This window comes from Chlorocebus sabaeus, chromosome X, assembly GCF_047675955.1.
Source record: "Chlorocebus sabaeus isolate Y175 chromosome X, mChlSab1.0.hap1, whole genome shotgun sequence".
In the NCBI taxonomy this organism is placed as follows: domain Eukaryota; kingdom Metazoa; phylum Chordata; class Mammalia; order Primates; family Cercopithecidae; genus Chlorocebus; species Chlorocebus sabaeus.
This window is the reverse complement of record NC_132933.1, coordinates 102,979,293-103,006,330: the sequence shown is the minus strand read 5'-3', so window position 1 is coordinate 103,006,330 and position 27,038 is coordinate 102,979,293. Positions and strand designations below refer to the sequence as shown.

Genomic DNA, 27,038 nt, shown 5'->3' with positions numbered 1-27,038 from the left:
CCCAAATATCTCAGAGTAAAAACTTGGGACACAGACACTCAAATATACCTCACACACTAAACTTAAGACTCCAAAGATCTTAGACCCAAACTTGGGACAAAGATCATGAAAGAGTTCAGATACCTTGCACACTGAATACAGACACTCAAGTCCCTCGTACCCAAACCTTAGAACACAGAATCTCAAAGACTTCAGAGACCACACAACCTGAATACAAACCCCAGACACCTCAGACTCAAGTCTTGGGGTATAAACCTTCTAAATGTTCAGAGACTTCACCCTGAACAGAGTCTTAAAATGCCTCATATTCAAACCTTGGAAAGCGCTGTAAATGAATTCAGAAACCTCATTCCCTAAAAACAGACCCGTGATTACCTCAGAATCAGGACATCTTTGGAAAACAGAACCCCCAAAGACTTAAGAGACCTCACATCAACACAGACCCCCCAAAACCTCAGAATCACATCTTTTTACGTAGTTTCTGAGAGAGTTCAGAGACCTTATGCACTGAAAGCACATCATCAAACATCTCAGACTCACACCTTGTGACAGACCTTCAAAGAGTTCAGATTCCACAAGCCATTAACTCAGACCCTGAGTTACACCGAATTAAAACCTTGGGACATGACAAAGATGTTCAAAGAATTCTGAGACCTCACACCTTGAGCAGACACCTAAATATCTCAGAGTCAAGCCTTGAGATGCAGACCCCCACAGATTTCAGAGACCTTCTAACCTGAACATAGACTCCTAAATACCTCAGACTAAAATTTTGGAACACAGACTCTCGAAGATTTCAGAGACCGAGACCTAATATCCTGAAAGCAGACTCAACAAATACCTCAGACTCAAACATGGGATACAGACTCACCGAAATTTCAGACACTAACACCCTGAACACAGTCCCTGAATATCTCAGACTCAAATCTTTAAAAGGACTCTAAATAAGTTCATAAACCTCACTTTATGAACACAGGCCACTAATTACCTCAGACTCAAACCTTGAAGCACAATGCCAAAGAGTTCAGGGACCTTACACCATGAACACAGATCCCCGAAATCTCAGCTCCAAAGCTTAGGATACATGCCCTCAAAGAATTCAGAGAGCTCCCAACCTGAACACAGGCAACAAATATCTGACATTCAGATCTTAGAAAACAGACACTCAAAAATTTTCTGGGACCTTAAACACAGATGCCCTAAACATTACATATGGAAATCTTTAACACAGACCCTCAAAAAGTCGGAGACCACAAACTCTGGCCAGAGTACTCCAAATACTTAAGACTTAAAACTTGGTACACAGACCCTCAAAAGTTCAGAGACAACACCTCCTGGACTCAGATCTCTAAAGCCTCAGATTCAAACCACGTGGATATGTATCCACAAAGAATTCAGGGGCTTCACATTCTGAGCACAGACCACCTATACCTGAGATCAAAAACTTGAAAAACAAACCCTCAAAAGATTTTCAGAGACTTCATCTCTTGAACATAGACTGCCCAACACCTGAGACTCAAGTCTTGGTACACAGACCCTCAGGAAGTTCAGAGAACTCACATCCTAACCAGAGTATGCCAAATACTTAAGTCTCAAAATTTGGCACATAGACCCTGAAAAAGTCTGGAGATCTCACACACCTTGAACACAGACTCCCAAGCACCTAAGACTAAAATGTAAAACAAAAAACAAAAAACACCCAGAATTGCAAAGATTTTAAGACCCTCACATCCTGAATATGAACCCCCAAATATCTAATACTCAACCTTTGGGGCATAGAACATTTAAAAGTTCAGAGACTTCACACCTTAAACTCAGTTTCTAATACCTCAGGCTCAAATCTTGGAAGAGGCCTGTATAAGTTCAGAAATCTTACTCCCTTAAAACTCCCCAAATAGCTCAGAATTAAACCTTGTGATACAGACCTTTAAAAAATTCAGACACTTTATACCCTGAAAACAAGTCACCTCAGACTCAAATCTTGGGAGAGAACCTCAAAGATTTGAGAGGTCATACCCTGAAAAGAGATCCCCAGGTACCACTCTGTGAATACAGTCCTGCAAATATCTCGGATTTGAATTCTGGAACACAGGCCCTCAAAGAAGTCAGTGCCTTCACATCCTAAATATAAATCCCCAAATACCACAAACTCAAATCTTGGAACACAGAATCTCCAAGAGTACTGAATTTCTGAGATCTCACACCCTGAAGAGAGATATTAGAACCTCAGAACAAAACTTAGGACGAAAACCTTAAAAGAGTTCGGACCCAAATACCTCAGACTCAAACCTTGTAACAAAGACCCTCAATGACTTCAGAGACCAAAACCCTACAAAAAGGCCCACAATACAGAAACTCAGAATTTTATGTCACAGGCTCCCAGAATTCAAAGACTCCACACGCTAAACACAAAACGACTAATACCTCAGACTCAATCCTATGAAAAAAATACTGTCAAAAAGATCTCACACTTTGAATGGAGATCCCCAAATGATTCAGATTTAAACACTGGAACACAATTAGTTCAGAGACCTTTCATTCTCTGCTCAGAGGAATGAAACACTTCAATTCTCAAGTTGGAACAGAGGTCTTCAAAGATTTAATGATTTATACCCAGAACATAAACAGCCAAATACCACCGAATATAGGAAAAACAAACTTTTTTCTCCCATTATACTCTCACAACACTCAGTACTTCACTTCTGATACCAGATATATGGGAATTTTTGCACACATCAGTTCTCCAGTAGACTCCAGCTGAGTATCCTACAATTTAACTCAATTCTGACACTATCTACCTGGAGTTAGAATCAGATCCCATAGGTTAAGGGCTCAGTCCCACAAGACTGCCCCCCATTTCAGGATCCAATTGCAAGTCCAGGCCTTCAGTAGTTCTGACTGATATAAATCGGTTCCCACCTCCATGGGTTCAATCATTTGCTAGAATGGCTGACAAAATCCAGAGAAATGTTTTCTTACATTTACTGGTTTATTATAAAGGATATTGCAAAGTATAGAGATGGAGAGATGAAGAGATGTATAGGGCAATGTAAGCAGGAAGGGTCATGGAGCTTCTATGCCCTCTCCTGGTGCACCAACCTTTAGACACCTGCGTGAGTTCAGCAACCCTGAAGCTCTCCAAACCCTGTCCTTTTGTGTTTCTATGGAGGCTTCATCAGTTAAATCACTTAATCTTTTTAAAAAACTTTTTATTGGAATTTCATTTGGAAAATATTTATCTTTGTACAGATTTACACTTATGTTCCTTTTTTTTCTTTCTTTTTTTTTTTTTTTGAGACGGAATCTCACTCTGTTGCCCAGGCTGGAGTGTGGTGGCATGATCTCGGCTCACTGCAATCTCCACCTCTCGGGTTCAAGTGATTCTCCTGTGTTTGCCTCCTGAGTAGCTGGAATTACAGGTGCTACCACCACACCCGGCTAATTTTTGTATATTTAGTAGAGATGAGGTCTCACCGTGTTGGCCAGGCTGGTCTTGAACTCCTGACCTCAAGTGATCCGCCTAACTCGGCCTCCCAAAATGCTGAGATTACAGGCATGAGCCACCACACCCAGCCAGATTTACACTAATGTTCCTTTGATTACAACCCAAATCATTTATTTTCACCTTTTATTTTAGGTTCAGGAGTACATGCACAGGTGTGTTATATAGGTAAATTGCATGTCATGGGGTTTTGGTGTATAGATTATTTTACCAGTCAAGTAATAAGCATAGTACTCAATAAGTAGTTTTTTGATCCTCACCCTCCTCTCATCCTCCACCCGCAAGTAGGCCTGGGTGTCTGTTGTTCTCTTCTTTGTGTCCACATGTACTCAATGTTTAGCTCCCACTTATAAGTGATAACATGCCAGTGTTTGGTTTTCTGCTCCTGTGTTAATTAACTTAGAATAATGGCTTCCCACTCCATCCACGTTGCTGCAAAGAACATGATCTTATTCTTTTTAATGGCTGTGTAGTATTCCATGGGTATATGCACCACTTTTTTCTTTATCCAGTCTACCATTGATAGACATTCAGGTTGATTCCATGTCTTTGTTATTGTGACTACTGCTGCAGTGAGCATACATGTGCATGTGTCTTTATAGCTGAATGATTTATATTCCTTTAGGTATATGCCCCAAAATGGGATTGCTGGGTCGAATGGTAATTCTGCTTTGAGTTCTTTGAGAAATTGCCAAACTGCTTTCCACAATGGCTGAACTAATTTACATATACAGCAGCAGTGTATAAGCATTCCCCTTTTTCTGCAGCCTCAGCTGTTATTTTTTGACTTTTTAATAATACCCATTCTGACTGGTGTGAGATGGTATCTCATTGTGGTTTTGATTTGCATTTCTCTAATGATTAGCTGATGTTGAACATTTTTTCATATGCTTGTTGGACAGGATCACTCAACTTTTAGCCCTTCTCTCCTCCAAGGTCAGTGGTGGGACTGAAAGTTCCAACTCTCTAATCATTGCGCCTGGTAACCAGCCCCCATCCTGAGGCTAGCTAGGAGCCCATAGCCACCAATCAATCCATTAGCATGCAAAAGACACTTATCACTTTGGAGATTCCAATGGTTTTGGGAGGGGTGGAGAACAAATATATACTTCTTACTATATCACAAACACACATAAATCTTGGAACACTGATTCTCTAAAGTTCAGAGACCTCACACAATGAACTTAGACAACAACAACAACAAAAACAAAAATCCCAGAAACAAACTTAGGAAACAAATCCTCAAAGAGGTCAGATACCTTCAACCTTGAAAAGAGACTCCGAACACCTCACACTCCAAACTTGGAATACATACCATGAGAGTGTTCTGCCTCATCACCTAAATATTGAATGACAACATCACCTAAATATTGAATGACAACATCATAACCTGAGAATTGAATACTAGTGATTCAATATTTGGAACCTAGAATTCTCAATGAATTCATAGACCTCAACCCAATACACTAGCTTACAGACAAATGAGACTCAAACCTCATGACACAAAACCTAAAAGATTTCAGATATCACATATCCTGAAGGAGATTCCAGACATCTCAACAGCAACCTTGGACCACAGACTTTCAATGAGTTCAGAGAATTTATGCCTTTTAAAAATAACCCAAATACGTCATATAAACATTAAAACACAGACCCTAAAATATTTGTGAGTGCTTACACTCAGAAAACAGATATAAAATGCCTTAGTCTCAAGTCTTGGAACATACACCCTCAAAGATGTCACAGAACTAAAACTCTAAACACATATGTGCAAATACCTCAAATTCATTGTTTAGGACATAGACCCTCATAGACCTCAGAGATCTCACACTCAAAATACAGATGTGCATATAACTCAAACTCAATTATATAGTATATAATTATATACAAATATAAAAAATATAAATACTTATTTAATATAATTATATATTATATATTTATTTAATATATAAAATATTACTATATTATATTTATTTTATGTTATACATTTAGTATATTTATTTAATATATTATATATTAAATATTTAATATTTTATATATTTAAGACATTATATATTAAATATTTAAGATATTATATATTAAAACGTGTTATTATTAAATAAATATGTGTGTGTGTGTGTATATATATATATAAAACCTTCAAAGAACCAGATACCTCATACCCTAATTATGTACCACCAAATACCTAAGATCCCGTGGGGGAGTAGTAATATAACCCCCAATAGGTTCTTAGTTGGAATGGACCCCTGTTACAAAAGACAGATTAACAAGAGAAAAAACAAAAGGAAGGTTTATTAACACATATATTTCATATATACATGGGGAACACCCAGAGAATTAGTAGTTCTTAAAGAGATGGCTTTGAATTACAGCTTATATAGCCTTATTAACAAAGAAGAGTAACTTTTTAGAGAAGTCACAAGACAAAGGAAAAGGATCTTGAGTCTCTATAGGCAGCAAGTTGGGGAAAGACAAACAAATAGCAGATAAAGGTGAGTTAGCAAAACTTGCCAATATAAATTCCTCTGGAACCATCTCCAGGCTGATGAAAGTCTAAAGCTGTCTTCAGTTGTTAACCTTCACTCTTCCTGGTTGTAGCGAGGGGAGCAGGATACCTTTGTTATTGTAGATTATGTCCAGTTTTTAGGCAAATAGAGGGAGGGCAGAAAGCTCTCCTGTGCCTATTTTCTCTTAATTGTCTTCAGCTCAACAATCCTTCTTATTTGGGGGAGGCATATTCTGGTCTCCCACAATCCCGACCCATCAACCTCAAAGAGTAAGAACCCTCACACCCTGAATAAAGACCCCCAGGAGCTCAGATTCAGAATTTGTACCAAAGACCCTCAGTGATTTCAGAGCCCTCATACCCTAAACATAGATCCCTAAATACATCAACTAAAACTTCAGGACACAGAACCTCAAAGAGTTCAGAGACTATCACACCCTAAACATACAGTCCCAAACACCTCAGATTCAAACTCTGGGACATGGAGGCTCAAAAAAAAAAAAAAAAAAAAAAAAAATCAAGAATCTTACTCCCTGAAGTTAGATTAATGCAGGAGAAAACAGGTCACAAATGCTCAGAGTTCAAAGACTTTGTATCTTGAACATTTGCCCTAAATACCGTAGGAAAAAACTTGAAACATAGGTCCTCGACGACTTCAGAGACCTCTCATTCCAAACTCCAATCCTGAAATGCCTCAAACTCAAACAATGAAAGATAAACCCTCAATGATAATCATAGCCTTCAAACACTGAATGCGGAACCCCCAAATCCCTCAGATCCAGTCTTGGAATGCAGATAGAGAAAACATGAAAGCACAGATACTAAGAGTTCTGAGTACTTACAATCTAAATGCTGATCCCAAATGCCTGAGCTTCAGACTTCAAACACAGACCTTCAAAGAGAACTCACACCCTGAACAACTATCTGCAAATACATCAATCTCTACCCTTAGTACACAAACCCTCATAGAGTTCAAAGGCCTTACATTTTAAACCCAGACTCCAGTACCTCGGACTCAATCTTATTTTTAAAAAGTACTTCAACAAGTCAGGCCTCATATGCTGAACTCAGACTTCCAAATATCTCAGGATTAGTACTTGGAAAACAGATCCCCTAAAATTATAGATATCTCACAGCCTAAACACTGACCAATACCGTATCTTTGACTGAAACTTTGAAACACAGACACTATAAGATTTCAGAGACTTCACACCCTCAACACAAATCTCCTAATACCACAAACTCCACACTTGGAAAAAAAAAAAAACCCTCAAAGTATTCGAGACTTCACACTCTGGTTGCTGACTTCCAAACAATTTAGACTAAAAACTTGAAGTACAGACACTCAATGATTTCAGAGACCTAACATACAATCCAGATCCCTTGTTATGTCAGAAAGAGATCTGGGAATACACATAATCAAAGCTCGTCAGAATCTCCAACCCGGAACTCACACCCTCATAGAACACAGGCAAATCTTGGTACTAATACCCTTAGAGCATTGAGAGACCTCATACTCAGATCACAGACCCCAGAATATTTCAGGCTGAAACAATGGAGCACAGACAGTTAATAAGTTTGGACATCAGGCCGGGCATGGTGGCTCATCCCAGCACTTTAGGAGGCAAGGGTAGGAGGATCGCTGGAGTCCAGGAGTTCGAGACGAGACCAGGCAACATAGTGAGACCCTGTCTCTACAGAAAAAAAAGCATTAGCTGGGCATGGTGGTGCATGCCTGTAGTCCCAGCTACTCTGGGGGCTGAGGAGGGAGGATTGCTTGAGCCTGAGAGTCTGAGGCTGCAGTGAGCCACGATCATGCCACTGCACTTCAGCCTGGCCGACCGAGCAAGACCCTGTCTCAAAAAACAAAATGAAACAAAATAAAAAAAAACATAATAAACAAACAAACAAACAAAAAACAAACTTTGGACACCTCTCACTCCCTGTTCACAGACCCCTCAGAACCCCTGATTCAAACCTTGGAACACAGACCCTCAAATAATTTAGAGAACTTATGCTCTGAACATAGACTCAGAAACTATTCAGAGGCCTCACACCCTGAACACTGATCCCCACGTACCTCAGATTCAAACCTAGGGACACAGGCCTCAAAGAATTCAGAGAACATGCACACATAACACAGAACTCCAAATGCCTCACACTCAAACTTGAGAGACTAAAAATTTCAGACTCCTCTCCCTGAACCCAGACTTCCAAAGATCTCAGATTTAAACCTTTATCTGCCAGAGACCCCCAAGTACCTTATATTCACACGTTACAACACACACCCTAAAAGCTTTCAGAGACCTTTCTCTGCAAACACAGACCCCCAAATATCCCAGATTCAAACCTTTAAATGCAGATTCTCGAAGAGATCACAGACATCACGCCCTGAACAGAAATGTCTAAACAACTTAGACAAAAAACTTGGAACCCAGATCTTAAAAGATTTCAAAGACCTAATTCTTTGAATGCAGAGCAAAACTATGTCCAAAATTTGGGAACAAAGCCTAAAATTTCAAAGACTTCGCATGTTGGTCACAGACCCCCAGTTATCTCCAATTCAAACCTTACAATGCAAATACTGAAAAATGTCAGAGACCTTACACTCTGAACACAGAACCACCAGTTACCTTAGACTTTTGTACTGACCCTGAAAGATTTCAGAGAACAAAAGTACACACACCTAAGTATCTCAGACTCAAAATGTGGAACATACTCCCTTATAGATATCAGCGACCTCACACCCTGAGCATGGATTTCCAAACACCTCAGGTAAAAAACTTGGAACAAAGACCTTGAAAGAATCCACAGACCTCACTTCTTGAACACAGACAGACCCAAATATTATACCTGAGATCCAAATGTGGACTTAGACCCTCCAAAAGTTCAAAGACCATGCGTCTTGAACCCAGGCTTCCTAATCCCTACGACTAAAATCTTGGAACAGAAACTGAAAATTTCAAAGCCTTTCAAACTCTGAATGTGGACCCCTAGATAACTCAGGCTTTGGGAAACAGATCCTCTGAAAGTACAGAGACCTCGCACCATGAATTCAGACCTCCAAATATGTGAAACAAACTTTTGGAAACAAACCCCCATAGATTGCAGAGACATCTCACTCTGAACAGAGACCCCCAAATACCTCAGAATCCCAGCACTTTGGGAGGCCGAGGCGGGTGGATCACAAGGTCAGGAGATTGAGACCATACTTGCTAACACGGTGAAACCCAGTCTCTACTAAAAATACAAAAAGTTAGCCTGGCGTGGTGGTGGTGCCTGTAGTCCCAGCTACTAGGGAGGCTGTGGCAGGAGAATGGCGTGAACCCGGGAGGCAGAGGTTGCAGTGAGTCGAGATGGCGCCACTGCACTCCAGCCTGGGCGACAGTGCGAGTCTCCGTCTCAAAAAAACAAAAACAAAGATACCAAAAGATTTGAGAGGCCTCACATCATGAACATAGACCCACAATGACTGTAGATTAAAACCTTACAACACCAGTCCTCAAAGACTTCAGAGACCTCACACTTGTGAACAAAGATCAACAAATACTACAGCTCAGAGTCCAAACCTTGAGTCACAGACCTTAAAGAGTTCGGAGAATTCACACCCTGAATACAGACCTCCAAAACATTCAGAATCAAATCTCAGAACAGAGACTCTCAAGATTTCAGAGACCTCACACTCTAAACACAGATAAAGTATTCAGAGGCCTCATAGTCTCAACGCTCATCCTGCATAACTCAGATTCAAACCTAGGGATTCACAAATGGTAAATATTTGGGTAAATATCATAGATGATTCTTCTCCTGAATTCTTTAAAATATGTTTTGTGCTTAAAAAAGTAAAATGTATAACATTGTCTGATGGGGTTTTCAATGTATGCAGATGTAATACATAAGACAACTAGAGCTTGAAGAAGGGATGGTTAAGAGGCCTATAAGGTGGCAAGGTTTCTACATTCCAATTAAAATTACAAAACATTGAGTCTAAGTAGAATGTGGAGAGTTAAGTATTTATCTCCCTCTCTGTAAGGGAGATAGAAAATATGCACCAGGGTGGAGTTTGGCAGCAGTCATTCCTAGAGTAACTACTAAAAAAACTACAGTTGACCCTCCGTATTTGCAGGTTCTGCATTCTCGAATTCTACCAACTGAGGATAAAAAATATTCAGAAAAAAAACAGTTAAAAATGATAAAAATAATACAAATAAAAGCAATACAGTATAACAAGTAGTTACATAGCATTTACATTGTATCAGGTATTACAAGTAAGCTAGAGATGATTTAAAGTATACAGGAAAATGTGTGTAGGTTGTATGCAAATACTATGCTATTTTATATAGAGGATTTGAGCATCTATGAATTTTGGTATCTACAAGGGTCCTGGAACCAATCCTCCACGAATACTGAGGGACGACTGTGTATGTAAGGATATAGTAAAAAACACAACAGATATATTAAAATGTAATGCTGGAAGTTTTAAATAACCCAAAACAAGGGAGGAAAGGTAAAACAGAGGAATGAAAACCTGACAGAACAAACAGAAAACAAATTATAAAATGATAGGTCTAAATAAAAATATATCAATAATAAATTTAAATGATCTAAATACACCAATTAAAAGAAATTGTCAAAATGAATTACAAACCATGACCTAACTATATGCTGTCTACAAATACAGTGATATAGGTCGGATAAAAGTAAAAGGATGGCTGGTTTCAGTGTAGAGATACAGACGGCTGGAAAGGGTATCACTTCCATCCTCACAACAAGAAAAATGCTGGGCGAACTTCAAATTAAATACTTTTCTTGAAATCATCAAGGAAATAAGTTTTCTGGGAAAACAACTAACCTGAAATCTAGAAAGACAAACACCTATAGGGAGACACAGCACCTGAGCATTTGATTATCTGAGACAGATGCCTCTGAATGCCATATACGTCAGCAAGAAAATTAGGGTAGAAACTTCCAAATAACTTGCTAAGGGCTGAGTGTGGGCTAGTGTGAGAGTGTGAGGTCCTGGAGGCTGCAGACGTGGTAGTTTTGCACTTGCTTGCAGGCTTTCCCTCTAGCAACTCCAGGAGGTACTAACAGGGAAGGTTGGGAGAATCCTGAGAAGACTAAGGAAGGGTGACAGAAGTCGTTGTTGAAACCCCACTCTGCCCAATCTCTCAATGCCCCACATAAAACAAAAGCCTTAATTCACAGGCTGAAGAAAACCTATTGCCTGAGGTCACTGGTGCAACCCCACAGCAGTTGGGAGAAAATATGGAAGTCACCATTGAAACTCTGCCCCAGACGTATCTTCTTTAGTTGCTATAGTGTGACCAGTGCCTGCAGCTTAAGCCTTTATTTCTGTAAGGGAGATAGGAGAAATGCACCAGTGTGGAGTTTGGCAGCAGCTACTGTGCTTGCCAGTGCCATGGGGGAACTTTCTCTGGATTCTCTGTGCAAGCCTAGTGGTAGCCCTAGGTGAAAAGCCTACAAGAGGGTAACCTCACATGAATAAGTCTTCTGGGAGCTTCACATTCTCATGCCAGCTCACACTAGGTTCCCAGGACTTCATCAAAATTTATTGTTTAATCTACACACTGGTTTCTGCCCCTTGTAAGCGTAAGGCACGGAGTCCTGTGTCTTCCTGTAGGTACCTGTCTTTCTCCAGATTTTGGTATAGCATTTACCCTATGACCTTGGTCCTCTGATGGGTCAAAGAAAAGTCAACCAGGTGCGGTGGCTCACAGCTGTAATCCCAGCACTTTGGGAGGCCGAGGCGGGTGGATCACTTGAGGTCGGGAGTTCGAGACCAGTCTGGCCAACATGGTGAAACCCTATCTCTACTTAAAAAAAAAAAAAAAAAGGCAGGTGTGGTGGTGGGCGCCTGTAATCCCAGTTACTCAGGAGGCCGAGGTAGGAGAATCACTTGAACCTGGGAGGCATTGCACCCTAGACTGGGTGACAGAGCAACACTCTGTCTCAAAAAAAAAAAAAAAAAAAAAAAAGGAAAAAAAAAGAAAAGTCATTAATTTACAGTTTAACCAGCTTTTTTCTTGGATGGGATAGGAGCAGAATTTTTTCAGTGCTCCATCTCTGAACTCTTGGGTCATATGGTATGTATATATTTAAGTTTATAGAAAATTGCCAAACTGTTTTTCAGAGTGGCTGTACAATTTTGCGCTCATATCATTAACATATGAGAGATCTAGTAGTTCTACATCCTTACCCATACTTGGTATTGTCAGTAACTTTTGTTTCAGTGAGTCAAGTAAATGAGTAATGGTATCTTTTGCGGTTTTAATTTTCATTTCCCAAATGGCCAGTGATGTTGTGCATCTTTTCCTGTGCTAATTTTCCATCTGTATGTTCTCTTTGGTTTAGTGACCATGACATTTTCCAACTTACAAATTGGGTTGTGTGTTTTTTGTTATTGAGTTTAGAGAGTTCTTTCAATTTTATGAATATAAGGCTTTAGTCAGATAGATGATTCACAAACATTTTCTCCAGTCTATAGTTGTCTTTTTTTTTAAAGTTAGTATTTTATTGTTTTAAGGACATTGAAAAGGCCTCATGAAAATTTAAACATAGGTAGAATTTTATCATACACATATGTCCTCAAATTATAGCCTAATCCTCCCTACTCTTGCATAATCAGAAGCAATTACCCTAGCTTTGACATTTTAAAGATACCTTGAACAATGAATCAAGTGATTTGAAGTTCTAAGGTCAAAATGCTGGGCAGCAAAAGGCTTGACCTTGTAAAGAAAAGATTATATCATTTCAACTTAATGATGTTCTATGATAGAAAAACCTTAATGATCAAGAGAAACTAATAAATTTTTATTCTTCAGGCCTAAGTTTGGCTTCTCTTTCTATCTTAGAGTCTTATTAATGATTAAGTTGGATGGTTTAGGAATCATACTTCAAGGAACCCAGGGGTTCTATAGAGCAGGGGTCCCCAGCCCCCAGGCCATGAGCCAGTACAGGCCAGTGGCCCATTAGGAATCGGGCTAGACAGCAGGAGGTGAGTGGTGGGCAAGCCAGCATTACCACCTGAGCTCCACCTCCTGTCACATCACTGGTGGCATTAGATTCTCATAGGAGAGCTAACCCTATTGTGAACTATGCATGCAAGGGATCTAGGTTGTGTGTACTCCTTATAAGAATATAGCTAACACATGATGATCTGAGGTGGAACAGTTTCATCTCAAAACCATCTCTCCCTACTCCCCAGACTGTGGAAAAATTATCTTTCGCGAAACTGGTCCCTGGTGCCAAAGAGGTTGAGGACTGGTGCTGTAGAGGATTCCCAGAGGCTACCTAAGAAATTGGGAGTGTGGGGATAGAGATGATGAGCCTCTGACTGCTCCTCTCTGGCTTCAAGTGCAGTAGCTCTAATTGTTTTATTATTAGGTTTGGCTACATTTTTTTTTGTTTAATACTCATTTTTATTTTGAAATGATTTATAGAACAGTTGCAAAGATAATACAGAAACTTCTCATATACTTTTCACTCAGATTCACCTAATGTTAACATCTAATATAACCACAGTACACTTGTCAAAACTAAGAGGTTAACATTGGCAATATACTACTAAGTAAATGATAAACTTTATTTGGATTTCATTAATTTTTCCACTAACATCCTTTTAATGTTCCAGGATACCACATTGCATTTAGAGAAGCTTTTCTTTTAATTCTATTAACAGTTATAAGAGCACAAAGCAAAAGTATCAAATTTTTATGAAGTCTGATGTATCAATTTTTTTCTTTCATGAATTGTGCTTTTGGTGTCATGTCTAAGAATTCATTGATAAACTCAAAGTCTCTTTTTATAAAACTTCCTTGAAAAGTTTTATAGTTTTACATTTTATATTTAGATATATGACCCATTTTATGTTAACTTTTATATATGGTGTGAGTTTTAATAATGGTTAATTTTCATTGCATATGACCATCCAATTTTCCTCATACCATTTACTGAAGATACTATCCTTTATCTGTAGAACTGCTTTGGCACCTTTGTCAAACACCAACTGGCCATACTTGTGTGGGCCAATCTCTGGATCCTATTCTTCTTCATTGATCTATGTGCCTTGATTACTGTCACTTTATAATAATTTTAAAAATCATATTGTTCAGTGTACAGATCTTAGTTTCTAAACACCATTTCTTAATACAAGGAAGCCAGAAACCTGGAGAAATGGTTGATTCCAGAGCAGGTGAACTTATCTTATCATGCAGTGCCAAGAAGTAAACAAAAGCTAAAAAACAAAAACAAAAAAGAGGAATGTGATATCAAAAGTGTGTAAGAACCAATCTGAAAGGGGTCCCAATATCTAAGCTAGAACAATTTGAGTCACAAAACACATGGCAAGTGTATTGGAATAGAACTCAAAAAATAAAAAGGAATCCATGAGTCCATGCTGATATAAATGAGCAATTTAATAAGTAAATAAATGGAAAAGGGACAGATCTTTCTTATGGAATAATTCCAAACAATAAATGTTGAAGGAATGAATGAAATAGAAAATCATTATTAGAACAGCACAGTGATAATTGCTCTAGGTAAGGTCCATGGATTAATACTAAAATTAGACGCCTACACTTTAAGAAGAAAAAGGTTACTTGCATTGCCTCAAAGTATTTCCCCTCAAATGCGCATTAGTTACTGTAGAGATTTTAACATATATCCACAATTTTTTTTATATTCTTCCCCCCAGGAGGTGGAGCTTAACTCTCTTCCCCTCGGGTGTGAGCTAGACTTAGTGATACACTTCTAATGAATAGAATATGAAAGGGGGAAAATAGTAATTTTATAGTGGAGAAACTTGACATACATCATCTAAATCAAGTGACGAAGGTTAATGTCACCAGTAAGAATTCGTGTTTATATCATATACCCTCTGATATGATGTGATGAGAAGGGTACTTTACCCCAACAGTATTCTTCCCCAAAATCCATTATCTTAGTCCAATCATGAGACTCTATTAAACTCAAATTGAGGGGCAGTCTAAAAATTACGGGCAAGCACGCTTCAAAACCAGTTAATAAGATTCCTCCAACTTTCTTCCTCTTCTTCAAAATTGCATTAGCCATTCTAATTCATTTGCTTTTCCTTATAAATTTTTGAATCAGCCTGTCTTATATGTACAAGAAGTCCTCCTAGGATTTTGATTAGTATTGTGTTAAATCTATATATCAATTTGTCTTTACTATGTTGGGTTTTCAAATCATGAACATAGCATGTATTTCCACTTACTTAGGTCCTCTTTGACTTTTTTGATCAGTGTCTTATAGTTTTCAGCACACAGATCCTGTACATATTTTGTGAGATTTATATCTAGGCATATCAATGTTTTGACTGTAAATGTTTTCTTAATTTCAGTTTCAAACTGTATGTTGTTTTTGTTTGTTTGCTTTTTTGAGACAGAGGCTCACTTTGTCACCCAGACTGGGGTGCAGTGTGACACAATGTCGGCTCATTGCAACCTCCGCTTCCTGGGTTCAAGCAATTCTCCTGCCTCAGCCTTCGAAGAAGCTAGAACTACAGGTGCGCACCACCATACCTGGCTAATTTTTGTATTTTTAGTGGAGATGGGCGTTTCACCATGTTGGCCAGGCTGGTCTTGAACTCCTGGCCTCAAGTGATTTGCCTGCCTCAGCTGGTCTTGAACTCCTGGCCTCAAGTGATTTGCCTGCCTCAGCCGCCTAAAGTTCTGGGATTACAGACTTGAGCCACCATGCCTGGCCCCAACTGTATGTTGTTAATATATAGAAATCCAATCGATTTTTGTGTGATGACCTTGTATATTGCTGCCTTGGTAAAGTTACTTGTTGGTTCTAAGAAGGGTTTTTGTTTTTTTGTTTTTTTTTTTTGGTAGATTTCTTGGAATTTTCTATGTGGTCAGTTATGTTGTCTGCAAATAGGGTAATTTTTACTTCTTCCTTTCCAATCTGAATGCCTTATATTTCTTTTTTCTTGCCTGATTATGCTGGCTAAGACTCCCAGCATGATGTTGAACAGATGTGGTTAGAATAGAAATCTTTGTCTTGTTTCTGATATTTGGAGGAAAGCATTCAGTCTTTCACCATCAAATACAATGTTAGCTGTCGGTTTTTTGCAGATCTCTTTACAAATTGAGAAAATTTCCTTCTAGTTCTACTTCACTGAGAGTTTTTATCATGAATGGATGCTGTATTTTGTCAAATGCTTCTGCATCAATTGATATTATCATATGATTTTCTTCTTTAGACTGTTAATATCAAAGATTAAATTGATTGATTATTGAATATTGAATTCACATTGCATTCCTGGAATAAACTTCCTATGGTTGTGCTGTATTATTCTTATTGCTAGACTCAATTTGCTAATATTTTGTTGAGGATTCTTACATTTATGTTAGTGACAATCCTAAGAACCCCAAATATTTATGCATCTAATAACAGAGTCACAAAATACATGACGAGAAATACACAAATCTACAATTACAGTCTGAGATTACAATATTTCTTTCTTGATAATTGATAGAACATGTTGGCAGAAAATCAGCAAGGATACAATAGACAATAATCTGAAAGACATAAACCACCAAGGCTTACTCAGGAAGAAATAGATAACCTGAATAACCCTTTATCTGAATAACCCTTTAAAGAAATTAAAATCATAGCTAAAAATGTTCCCACGAAGAAAACTCCAAGCCTAGATGGCACCACTGAAGAATTCTACCAAATAATTAAGGAAGAAATAATACCTATTCTATGCAAAATCTTCCAAAATATTGAAGAGGAAAGAATACTTTCCTGCTTATTCAATGAGGCCAGAATTTCTTGACTCCAAAATTGGACAAAGATATTGATAGAAAAGGAAAGTATAAATCAATATCCTTGGAAAATATACATGCAACAATTCTAAACAATATTTGAACAAATTAAATCCAGCAATACATTAAAAGAGTAATACATCATGACTGAATGGAATTTATTTCAGGAATGCAGGCTGTTTTAATACTTGAAAATGAATCAATAAAATTCACCATATTAATAGCTAAAAAAGAAAAACCATATAATTATTTTAATAGATGCAGAATGTTGAAAACTTTTGCCCTATGATCAGGAACAAGACAGAGATTTCCACTTTCCCCACTTGTATTCTACATTGTAATGGAGGTTCTAGGTAGTGTAGTCGGGGAACAAAGGAAAGTAAAATGCGTGCAGATTAGGAATGAAGTAAAATCATCTATTCACAAATAACACAATTATTTACATAGGAAACATGATAGAATCTAATTAAAACAATGAAAAGCTACTAAAACCAACAAGTGAGTTTAGCAAAATTGCATGATACAAGCTCGATATAAAGAATAAGTTGTGTTTGTGTCCACTAGCAACAAACAGTAAAATTGACATAAAAACAATACCATTTGCAATATCATAAAACATGAAAAACATAAGGGATAAACCTGAAAAAAGATATGAAAAATCTGTACATTGAAAACTACAAAATATTTCTGAGAGAAATTAAGACCTGCATAATTGAAAAACACACACACACACCAAAAAAAAAAGAAAAAAAAAAGACCTACATAAATGAAGAGATATATCTTGTTCACGGATCTGAAGACTCGATATTGTTAAGATGTCAATTCTCCCCAAATTGATCTATAAATTTGGTGCATTCTCAATCAAAATTACTGAAGGTTTTTTGGGGGGTAGAAATTGACAAGCTGATTCTATAATTCATATGGAAATGCAAAGGACCAAGATTAGTCAAAGTAGGATTTCAAGAGTTACTACAAAACTATATCACAGTAGTGTGACATTGGCCTAAAGATAAACAAGTAGGTTAGCAGAGCACAGAGAGTACAGAAACAAACTCACACCTATACAAACAACTGATTTTTGGGAAAGGTATCCAGGTAGAGACATAACAACCAGCGAAGGCCAGCGTGACCAACGTACCCTCACTAATTACCTATGAGGGGATATGTGCGTTAAGAGAAGGCTTGCCCAAGAGAAAGAAGTCCAAAGCCAGATGAGCTTTCTAGCACAAGTGAGAGGCCTGCACACCATCAGTGAAGACTGAAGTGACAAGCACAACTATAAAATGGGGTTCAGTTGGCACAGAAAGGTGAACCTGGAGGTTTCTGTATAAGGAGAGTGGGAAACAAGGGCTTCTCCTTCTGATGGTGGAACTCTCAAAGACAGAATCTTCCTTCCTCTCCACTTGCTTCAGGTGAACTACTCAGAAATGCTGACGCTAAGTTATAGCTATCTGAATAGATGTGAGAATGTGTGCAGCAACTGAATGGGCATGAGTAGTATTTGAAGGAGTTCACAGGTAGTTGGAGTAACAGTTTAAAATAACATACTTTGTCAACCCATGTCAAGATTTCCGGGAACTCTCCTTTGCAATCATGAAAATTGCCTTCATGTTTACCAGTCAGTGTTTAGAAAAATCATCTCACAAAATATTTATATTCATAATATTTCTATTCATGCACTTATTGTGGCATACAGTAGGTAAAAGGACACCAGATGAAAGATCCTCCTCTGACCCAGGGCCTCAGTCTTCAGCTCCAGTGGCCTCTGCAGTCTGCAAGCATGCTTCCAAGACTTAGCACATGATGTTTCTTCTGCCAGTCCTGCATTCTGCACATGTGGGCACCTATACCACATCGCCTCTCATGGATGGTGCTCATGGGGTTGCTAAGCTTCTCCTTGAGCTGAGGGATTCAAAGGAACTACTGGATCCATGGGGTAGCACAAGGTGAAGAAGCATACATGTTTACGTTTATGATTCAGGCTTAAACCAGAATCGGAAAGATACAGATTTAATTCCAGGCATACCTTGCCAGAGGGTGTTACATTAGACAAGTTGTACATACTCTTGAGCCCCTATTTCTTCATGTAGGATTTTTTTTTCATGAAGAAATGTTTAAGGAAGTGGACAGAAAATGATCCATGAGGATGTTTGCTGCAGCATGAATGATCATCTAAAATGATAAATATATGGAAACACATGCGCTAAAATGACAAATAGAAGAGAGGTTTTTAATGAATGCTGGAACTCCAGAGTTGTTTCTTAATTCTCCTCTTTCTGATTTTGTGGATTGTTTATGAGCATGAATTACTTGAATAACAATGTTCAAACATATTATTTATCAAAAGTGCAAATTCAAATAGTAGTGTGGTGTTTTCTTCCATCAAATAGCAGAAAACAGTAGGATTAGTCAATTTTTAGTGATTGGATTATTTGTAAGGAGCAGATATTACCTGTGACAGAAAATGAATACAATGAAAGTGACATCTATAATCACCACAATGATACAAACAGGGGCTTGGGATCACCTACATATCCTTGATCAGAGTGCTTGCTTCACACTAATGTTGCCTGAGGATGAGGTTCTCTGGGAAGGCTCATGGTGCTGGGTAAATCGGGATTTCCTTTTCAGTTCAGATCTAAGCTCTCACATATAAAAGGCCTTACCTGTCCTCTCACTCCTTCACAGCATCCTAGAGAAACTTGATCCTATGCAGAGAACACAGCAGCTGCCAACCGACAGGCACCAAGGTCAGGGAGGCAGCAGACTGCAGATAGCCTTTCCAAGTGATAACAGGAAACACCTAAGAGCTAGTGAAAGCACTTTACCTGAGGAGAAACAGGAGGCTGAGACTAGAGCCCACAGTTTATGCTGATTGCAGAGTGTGAGATCTCAGTCTCTCAATAAATCTTTATTTAATCCACATAAAGATCTGAGTAGTAGGAGCAGCTCCTGCTTAGATATAAAAAGTGGTTGTCTCTGATTGGCCAGATCAAGGAAGAATTATATATTCTTCACACTTGGCTCTGTATTGACTCTACATCTTATCTGTAGGAGAGAGGGAGAAAAGGAGAGGGAGATCTGGCAATTCTACTTCTGCCATGGGGGATCTTTCTAACTCTCAAAGAATGTGCACTTCTTTAAGGGTAACCTGCAGAGTCCGAGAATTGTCCAGGTCCAGGCATGCAAGGACAGAAAGGATATTTTCCCCCCAGGGGCTTAGCGGGGGTGGGAGGGGGTGGACAGGGATGTGCAGGGCAAGCTCCTTTCTGTCCTGCAGGCACCCATCTAACTTTTGCCCAAAGCAGTAACAGTGGGCTTCTGTCCTCCTACTCCCAACCCCCCACACCTTCTCTGACAGCAGAGGATCAGACCACCTAGGCAATGGTGAAGCTCTTTGACGTGCACCAGGTGCAGGAGACCTATGTCCTCTAGCACTGCATTTTATCTGCTGGGTTCCTCTCGGAGAACCATATATCTTTGGAGTCCCAGAACATGCTGGTTGCACAAGAACAAAGCACACTTACTGTCTGAGAGGAAGGCTGGTGTTGTGGTAGCTCTATTGAACCTCTCTTTTCTTTTGAGATGATGTTGTACATACACAGTGCTACATAACCAGATGTTTCAAGTTAATGACTTAAAGTGAATGGCACCACACCACTATTACAGGAAATATTATTCAGCATGGGTTTTGGTAGTCACCCATATTTCATTTTCAAGTGTACCATAATTTACTTATATAGCAAATCCACGACCATGCTATTATAAATTAAGCTGTTTTGGAAGTCCCATGTACCCAAATTTTTGTTCACATGATTAAAGAAAAAAAAATTCAGTGGTAGTTGTTAAAGCACAGTAAGGAAAACCTTATTTAGGACCGTGGTGATGGGTATAGGGACCATTGCAATGGGATCTTGCAGTAGGGGAGAGAGATTGGGCTCAATACTGAATACAGCACAGGCCAGTGGGAATGTATAGCAAAGGAGCAGTATGACGGTCTGTGGGTGGAAAATTACTAAGAGGAAACATCAGGGGTAAGGGGGATTCTGGCTAAACCCACCTAGCAGGATTCTTGCTGAAGACAGGCCAAGGGAAATCAGACATCACCTGGGGGATGGTGGAAGATGAAGAACCCCATGAGATAGCAAGTATGATTAGATATTGAGGATGGAGGGTTCATGCCACATTGACTTAGCAGGGCTCTTTGCTAAAACTGGGTTTTACAAGGAAATGTACAGATGGTTCTAGGAGAAGTTTCAGAAGCCTGACTTAAAAGTTTGGCCAAGCAAAGAATATTTGTCAACATTCAAGACAGTTTCCTTAACATTAAAGTCCTAGAAGTAGAAATGCTGGGTCACAGGATTTTTTATTTTTTGAGACAGGATCTTGCTCTGTAGCCCAAGCTGGAGTGTAGTGGTGTGATCTTGGCTCACTGCAACCCCAGCCTCCTGGGCTCAAGCTATCCTCCCACCTCAGCCTCTGAAGTCGCTGGGACTGCAGGTGGGCACCACCATGCCCAGTTAATTTTTGTATTTTTTGTAGAGGCAGGGTCTTGCCTTTTTGCCCAGGATGGTCTCGAACTCCTGGGCTCAAGCAATCCACCCGTCTCAGCATCCCAAAGTGCTAGGATTACAGGCATGAGCTGCTGCACCTGGCCCGGATTTTTGTGCAAATGTTTAGGCTTATTTATGTATGTGGGTTTATCATCCTTCTTCTTTACATTTTTTTTCTGGATTCCTATCATGCTTAAAATGGCTTTGTACTCTCTGAGAACCTAAGCTTTCACACATCTCTGGGAAGACTGAATACCCTCTTGAGGGCCACTGAGGCAGCAGCACTGAGAAAAAATTAAAGGGTAAATTTGCAGGTGAAATGCAGAGCTGGGAACATTCCTAGATCCAGGACAGAACATTTTGCAAGAGGGGCCAGAAGCCAGAGACAAGCCCTTCCCAGCACCGAGCAGGCCCTTCCTCCAGGTGGCACAGAGCCTCTAGGAGGCGGGAGAGGGCTGGAAAGACAACCCACGTGACACCCTCCCATGTTTGGGATTGGCTGGTGGGATTGACAGTGCTGAGGTCTAAACAAGGAGGCACAAGTAGGTAGGTGCCACTTCTCTTCCCTTCTTCATTCTTCGCCAGGCTCTCTCCTGACTCCAGTCAAGTGTAAGTGAGAACAGGTGTGAATGAGTGAGCCGGCGGGCTTCTGGTGGGTCGGGCACTGTGGTCCCTGGCCTCAGAGAAGGAAGGGCCTTGAGGTCTTCATCCTTCTCCTAGCAGGCAGCTATGTGGCGGGGCAGGGACAGGGGAGGAAGGAGGGCCATGAAGGGGAGGAGGGTCAGCCAAGATGGTGTGAGTTTTGGAGCGGGACACTATCTGAGTCCTGGAGGCATATGAAACTGCCCATAGAGGACGGATGCCGGAGTCCTCAGTGGGGACCAGGGAAAGGGTGGGACGGCCCGCGCTTGACAGCGCCCGCCTCAGTGTGCATATTCACTGGGGGTCTTCCCATCAGCCCCTTCACCCACGAGGTGAACTGCCGCGGAGCTGTGAGGATGTTGTTTGCATTCCAGTTGTCGGGACTCTTTCACCTGAGACTGAGACTCAATGGGTGGGTCCACCGATCGTTCCTCCTGGGAGTTTAAGTGTGAGGAGGAGCTGGTGGGCTTCAGGCGGGTGGGGCAGCACAGTCCGTGGCCTCGATGAAGGAAGGGCCTCACAGGCGGTGGCACCGCCATGACCTTGTGGTTGTGGCAGGGCTGGGGTGAGGGAGGAAGTTAGGCCACGGAGGGGAGAGGGATCAGATGGAGTGAAACTTGGGGGTACTTTTTGAGGTATCTTTGAGTCCCAGAGGCGCTTGAAACTGCCGATAGAGGACAGTGGGGACCTGGGGAGGAGGGGACCTGGGGTGGCTGAATATTAAAAAATCTCTTCATAATGGAATTCAGTTATGAAATTAAGTCTCTTTAGGAAAGACCCCATGTTTTGATCTAGGACTTGAAGATCACTTCTCTGCCAAGTTGGCTGTGGAAGAAACAAAGCAGTTTGCAGATAGATTTATTTGATGTGATTGGAAACCAGGCGTAGTTATTATTAACTCAGGACCTATTATGGAAATCTCACAAAATTTAAAAAAAAATTACAATCAGCAGATGGCCATGGAAAGAGTCGAGTATAATTACTTCTTTTTATTGCAGTCTTCAGTTCACGATCTTCTAGTTGGAGCGATGAGTGCACGAGTGAGATCAAGATCCAGAGGAAGAGGAGATGGTCAGGAGACTCCTGATGTGTTTGCATTCGTGGCTGTGAGTACCTTTCAGTATCTTATTTCCATTGGCAGAAATGTATTTTTCTGAAAGAAAATCGAAAACATTGTTGAACCAATATAGATCTGTTATATAAAGGACTTCCCTGCTGAAAATAGTTGCAAACTAAATCACATTAATGAGATATTGAGCAAGGAGACCTATTTTCTGATATTGTCTGCATATGTATGTTGTTAGGAGTCTGGAAATAGTCCTTATGACTTTCCTATCATGCTTATTAATAAATAATACAGCCCAAAGAAGATGAAGATGGGTTCCAGAATTATCGGTCCTTTCAGGTAACTCCTTAAAGTATTTTCTATATAGGAAGAATAACTTTTCTTAAGAATGCTTATAGAGAGGCTAGGAAAAACCTCTTCAGATTTATTTATGACTAGCTATCTTCACATAGTATGTATATTTGTGACTCCTATTGCCATGGTGTTAATAACAATATTCGATTTGCATCCACTCTCCCCCATGTCTCAAAAGCCCCGTGAATCTCAGCAAGAGGAACCACCAACTGACAATCAGGATATTGAACCTGGACGAGAGAGAGAAAGAACACCTCCGATTGAAGGTGAGAAAGGCATGGAGGAGCATTTTGTATTTCATGTATGATGTTATACTAGTAACAGGAATAAATAAACCATCCCCTAAAAATTGGCTGGAAACCTGTAAGGTAATCCTTCGTAAGGGAATAATGTAGTTTTCAGCTGCCGTAGTCCTTCTTGTGATAAATTTTCTCTTCGGCATTTTACTTATCTTATATCTTAAGAGTTCTTTGGCATACTTGGAAAATACAATCCTTGCCAAACTCTATATTAGCAAACAAAAGGAAACTACATTAAATTTAGAAAAAATTGTAAACTGTTTCATGAGTTAAACTTGGTTTTATTGGGATATTATTTTTCTGGGCATACGTCATTGCATTAAAAGTTTGAGCAAACCTAGATATGTTATGGTTAGCTCTTACACAGCAATTTTTAGAAAATGTCGTAATTCAGAGAAATAAAAATGTGAAATCCTTTTGGTTACCGTTAAAAGTCTTCAATACTTTTGTCTTTCTGAACCATTATCTATTTGTCATATATTCATTTTTTAACTTTTTACTTAGAAAGGATTTAAAATGTAAGGAAAAGTTATCTAAGTACAGTGAACTTCTGTTTATTCTTCACCTTGATTCACCAATTGCTATAACATTTTGCCACTTATCTCCCTGTTTTTGCCTTATTAATATTTTATTGCTGAACCACTTGAGAGTAAGTTTCAAATATCACAACTATTTACTCTGTAAGTAATTCAGTATGTATCTGCTAAAAATATGAATAATCACTTAAATAACCTCAGAACAATTATCAAATTCAGGAAAATTGGCCTTGAGAAAACATCTAATATATAGTCTATTGCAGTTTTGTCAGTTGGCCTAGGAATGTCCTTTATAGGATTTTTTTCCTGATCCAGGATCTAATCCAAGACTACTCATTGTATTTAGTTGTCATATCTCTCTGGTCTTCTTTAATCTGGAAGTGTTCCTCAGTCTTTCTTTGCCTATCATGACATTGACAACTAGAATCCAAACCAGTTGTTTTGTAAAATGTTCTTTAATTTGGGTTTGTCTTATGTTAATGTTTTTACAGACATTTTTTTCATTCATTTACTGGGGCTTACTAGGTGCCGGGAAATGTACTAAGTACTGAGGATATAAATGAGAGAATGATTTCTTCCTTGAGCTTGCAATCTAATCAGGGAAATTCATGTAAATAAATACTGCTCTAATGAGTGATTTACAGTAACAGAAGTATATGCAGATCGTGAAAGTGACAACTAAGTTGTCTTAAACAGTCGTAGGAAAAGAAAACTTCCTAGTAGAGATATTCTTCCCCATTTTCTAGCAGAAAATTCCAACGCCCATTGCACTCATGCCTCACATTTGTTAGAATACAAGCCCACAGACCTTTATTTAATAACACTAATTTATAGTTTACTGCTTACTTATATCAATAATTTTTTTATTTATATGAGAACGTAAAGTGGAAGGTGATTGCCAGGAAATGGATCTGGAAAACACTGGGAATGAGCGTGGAGATGGCTCTGATGTAAAAGAGAAGACTCCACCTAATCCGGAGCGTGCTAAGACTAAAGAAGCAGGTACGTTACTCATTCAGAATGGAAGTCATGGGGTTACTCTTTTTCTATAATATACTTTAATAACAAGTCTCACATACAAATATTATTTGAAAGGTAGTTCACACACCAAATACTTGATTCAAAGACAGTGTCAGGGAAAAAATGAATTAGGTCAAAGCCATGTTGTTGAATTATAAAATATGAAAGTATTATTACTTTGGAGAAGAAATCTTCCAAAACTCAAGGCAAGTGATCAAACATTTTAAAAAGCATATATATTACTTAACATACCCCAGGAGCAATTGGGTATCTAAATGACACATAGTGTTGCTTTAAAAAAAATTTTGCTAGAATTGTTTATCACAAATCGCTTTTAGGCACTAACAAGTAAGATAGATCTGTATGTTTTGAATTTTCCAAGTTGGTTTGTTGTTTTTTTTAAAATTGCAAGCTAGACTGAGAAACAGTAGCATTTTCCCTCACATTTTAATGTCATCTATATGGTAGTAGCTTAAATAAACCAGTAAGACTACGTATTTTTTTTTTAACAGGCATATCTGGCCTCCAACCATATAATTTTTATCATCTAAATCAGGACACTTTTGAGAGGGAAAGAAATACATCAGGTTAACAGGTAGACAAATGGCCACTCTGGTATAAAGAGTCCACATAAAGATTTAACTAGATCAATGAATTATTTTTGCACTTTTGCACAAAAGAGACAAACCAAATGGAATGGCATTCTTTGACCTCTCTTTAGTCAGCTAAACAATTCCTTAGCTAATATATAATTAGTAGAGTGTTTTTAGTCAATACATTTGAGTGACACTGTGTTTGCTTGCTTGTTTTTTGCTTCCTGGAGTTTTTGTTTGATTAAAAAATCAAAACAAAACAAAACTGAAATCAGTGGCTGTTTTTGCCCTCTACTTAAAATTATCTTTAAATGGGCTCATAGCATTTAATCTGTTCTGGCTTGAGAAGTCTTTGTTTCCTCATACCACTAGAGTGATGAATTTTAAAAATTAGTACACATATGCCTGAAAATGTACATTAGCATAGAAGTCTATGCAGTGGCTAGGGTTCTGGTTTTCATTTCATCTTAAAAAACCAAAACTAGTGTTGTTTGTGTGCTTTTAGTATCATCTCAGTAAAGTTCTGCTAAGTAATGAACTCAAATGTTATGTTTATATTTTAGGAGATGGGCAACCATAAGTTAAAAAGAAGACAAGCTGAAGCTACACACATGGCTGATGTCACATTGAAAATGTGATTGAAAATTTGAAAATTCTCTCAATAAAGTTTGAATTTTCTCTGAAGAAGTCATGCGTGTCTTTTGTAAAATTTATTCCTAGGAAATTGATAACTATTGTAAATGGTATCTTTAAAAAATCCTTGTGTTCTGTTTAGAGCTGGTATATATTTTTGTATACTGATTTTGTGTTGGGCAACGTTGCTAAATTTGCTTATTCTGTTGGTTTATCCCTACATCCTTTTGGATTTTCTCCATACACAATCATACCACATGTAAATAATGATAATTCTGTTTTTTCCTTTTGAGGCTTTATACTTTCATTTCTTGTCCTTATGACACTGGCCAGACCCCTCCAGTACAATGTTGATTAGAAGTGATGATGATGTGAATTCTTGTTATATTCCTGATGTCAAGAGGAAAACTTTCAACATTTCACCATGATAGGTTTTAAAAATATATGTAGAGTCCTTCTACAGGTTGAGTATACCTAATACGAAGTCCTCCAAAATCTGAAACTTTTTGAGTGCCTC

General features: G+C 38.9%; 1 protein-coding gene across 5 annotated transcripts in view; it reads left to right on the top strand.

Annotated features, from left to right (window-relative positions):
• Positions 1-26,896, top strand: part of PAGE4 (PAGE family member 4) — a 79,007-nt gene extending 52,111 nt beyond the window's left edge. For 2 of the 5 annotated variants that reach the window (XM_007991717.3, XM_073013211.1), the window contains exons 2-5: positions 23,019-23,126; positions 23,619-23,706; positions 25,152-25,277; positions 26,452-26,569. In XM_007991717.3, coding sequence (XP_007989908.1) covers positions 23,019-23,126; positions 23,619-23,706; positions 25,152-25,277; positions 26,452-26,468 — 339 coding nt within the window. In that variant the 3' untranslated portion in view covers positions 26,469-26,569. The other 3 variants (XM_037994904.2, XM_037994905.2, XM_073013210.1) reach the window with 3 other exon arrangements.
• Positions 26,897-27,038: the final 142 nt, after the last annotated feature.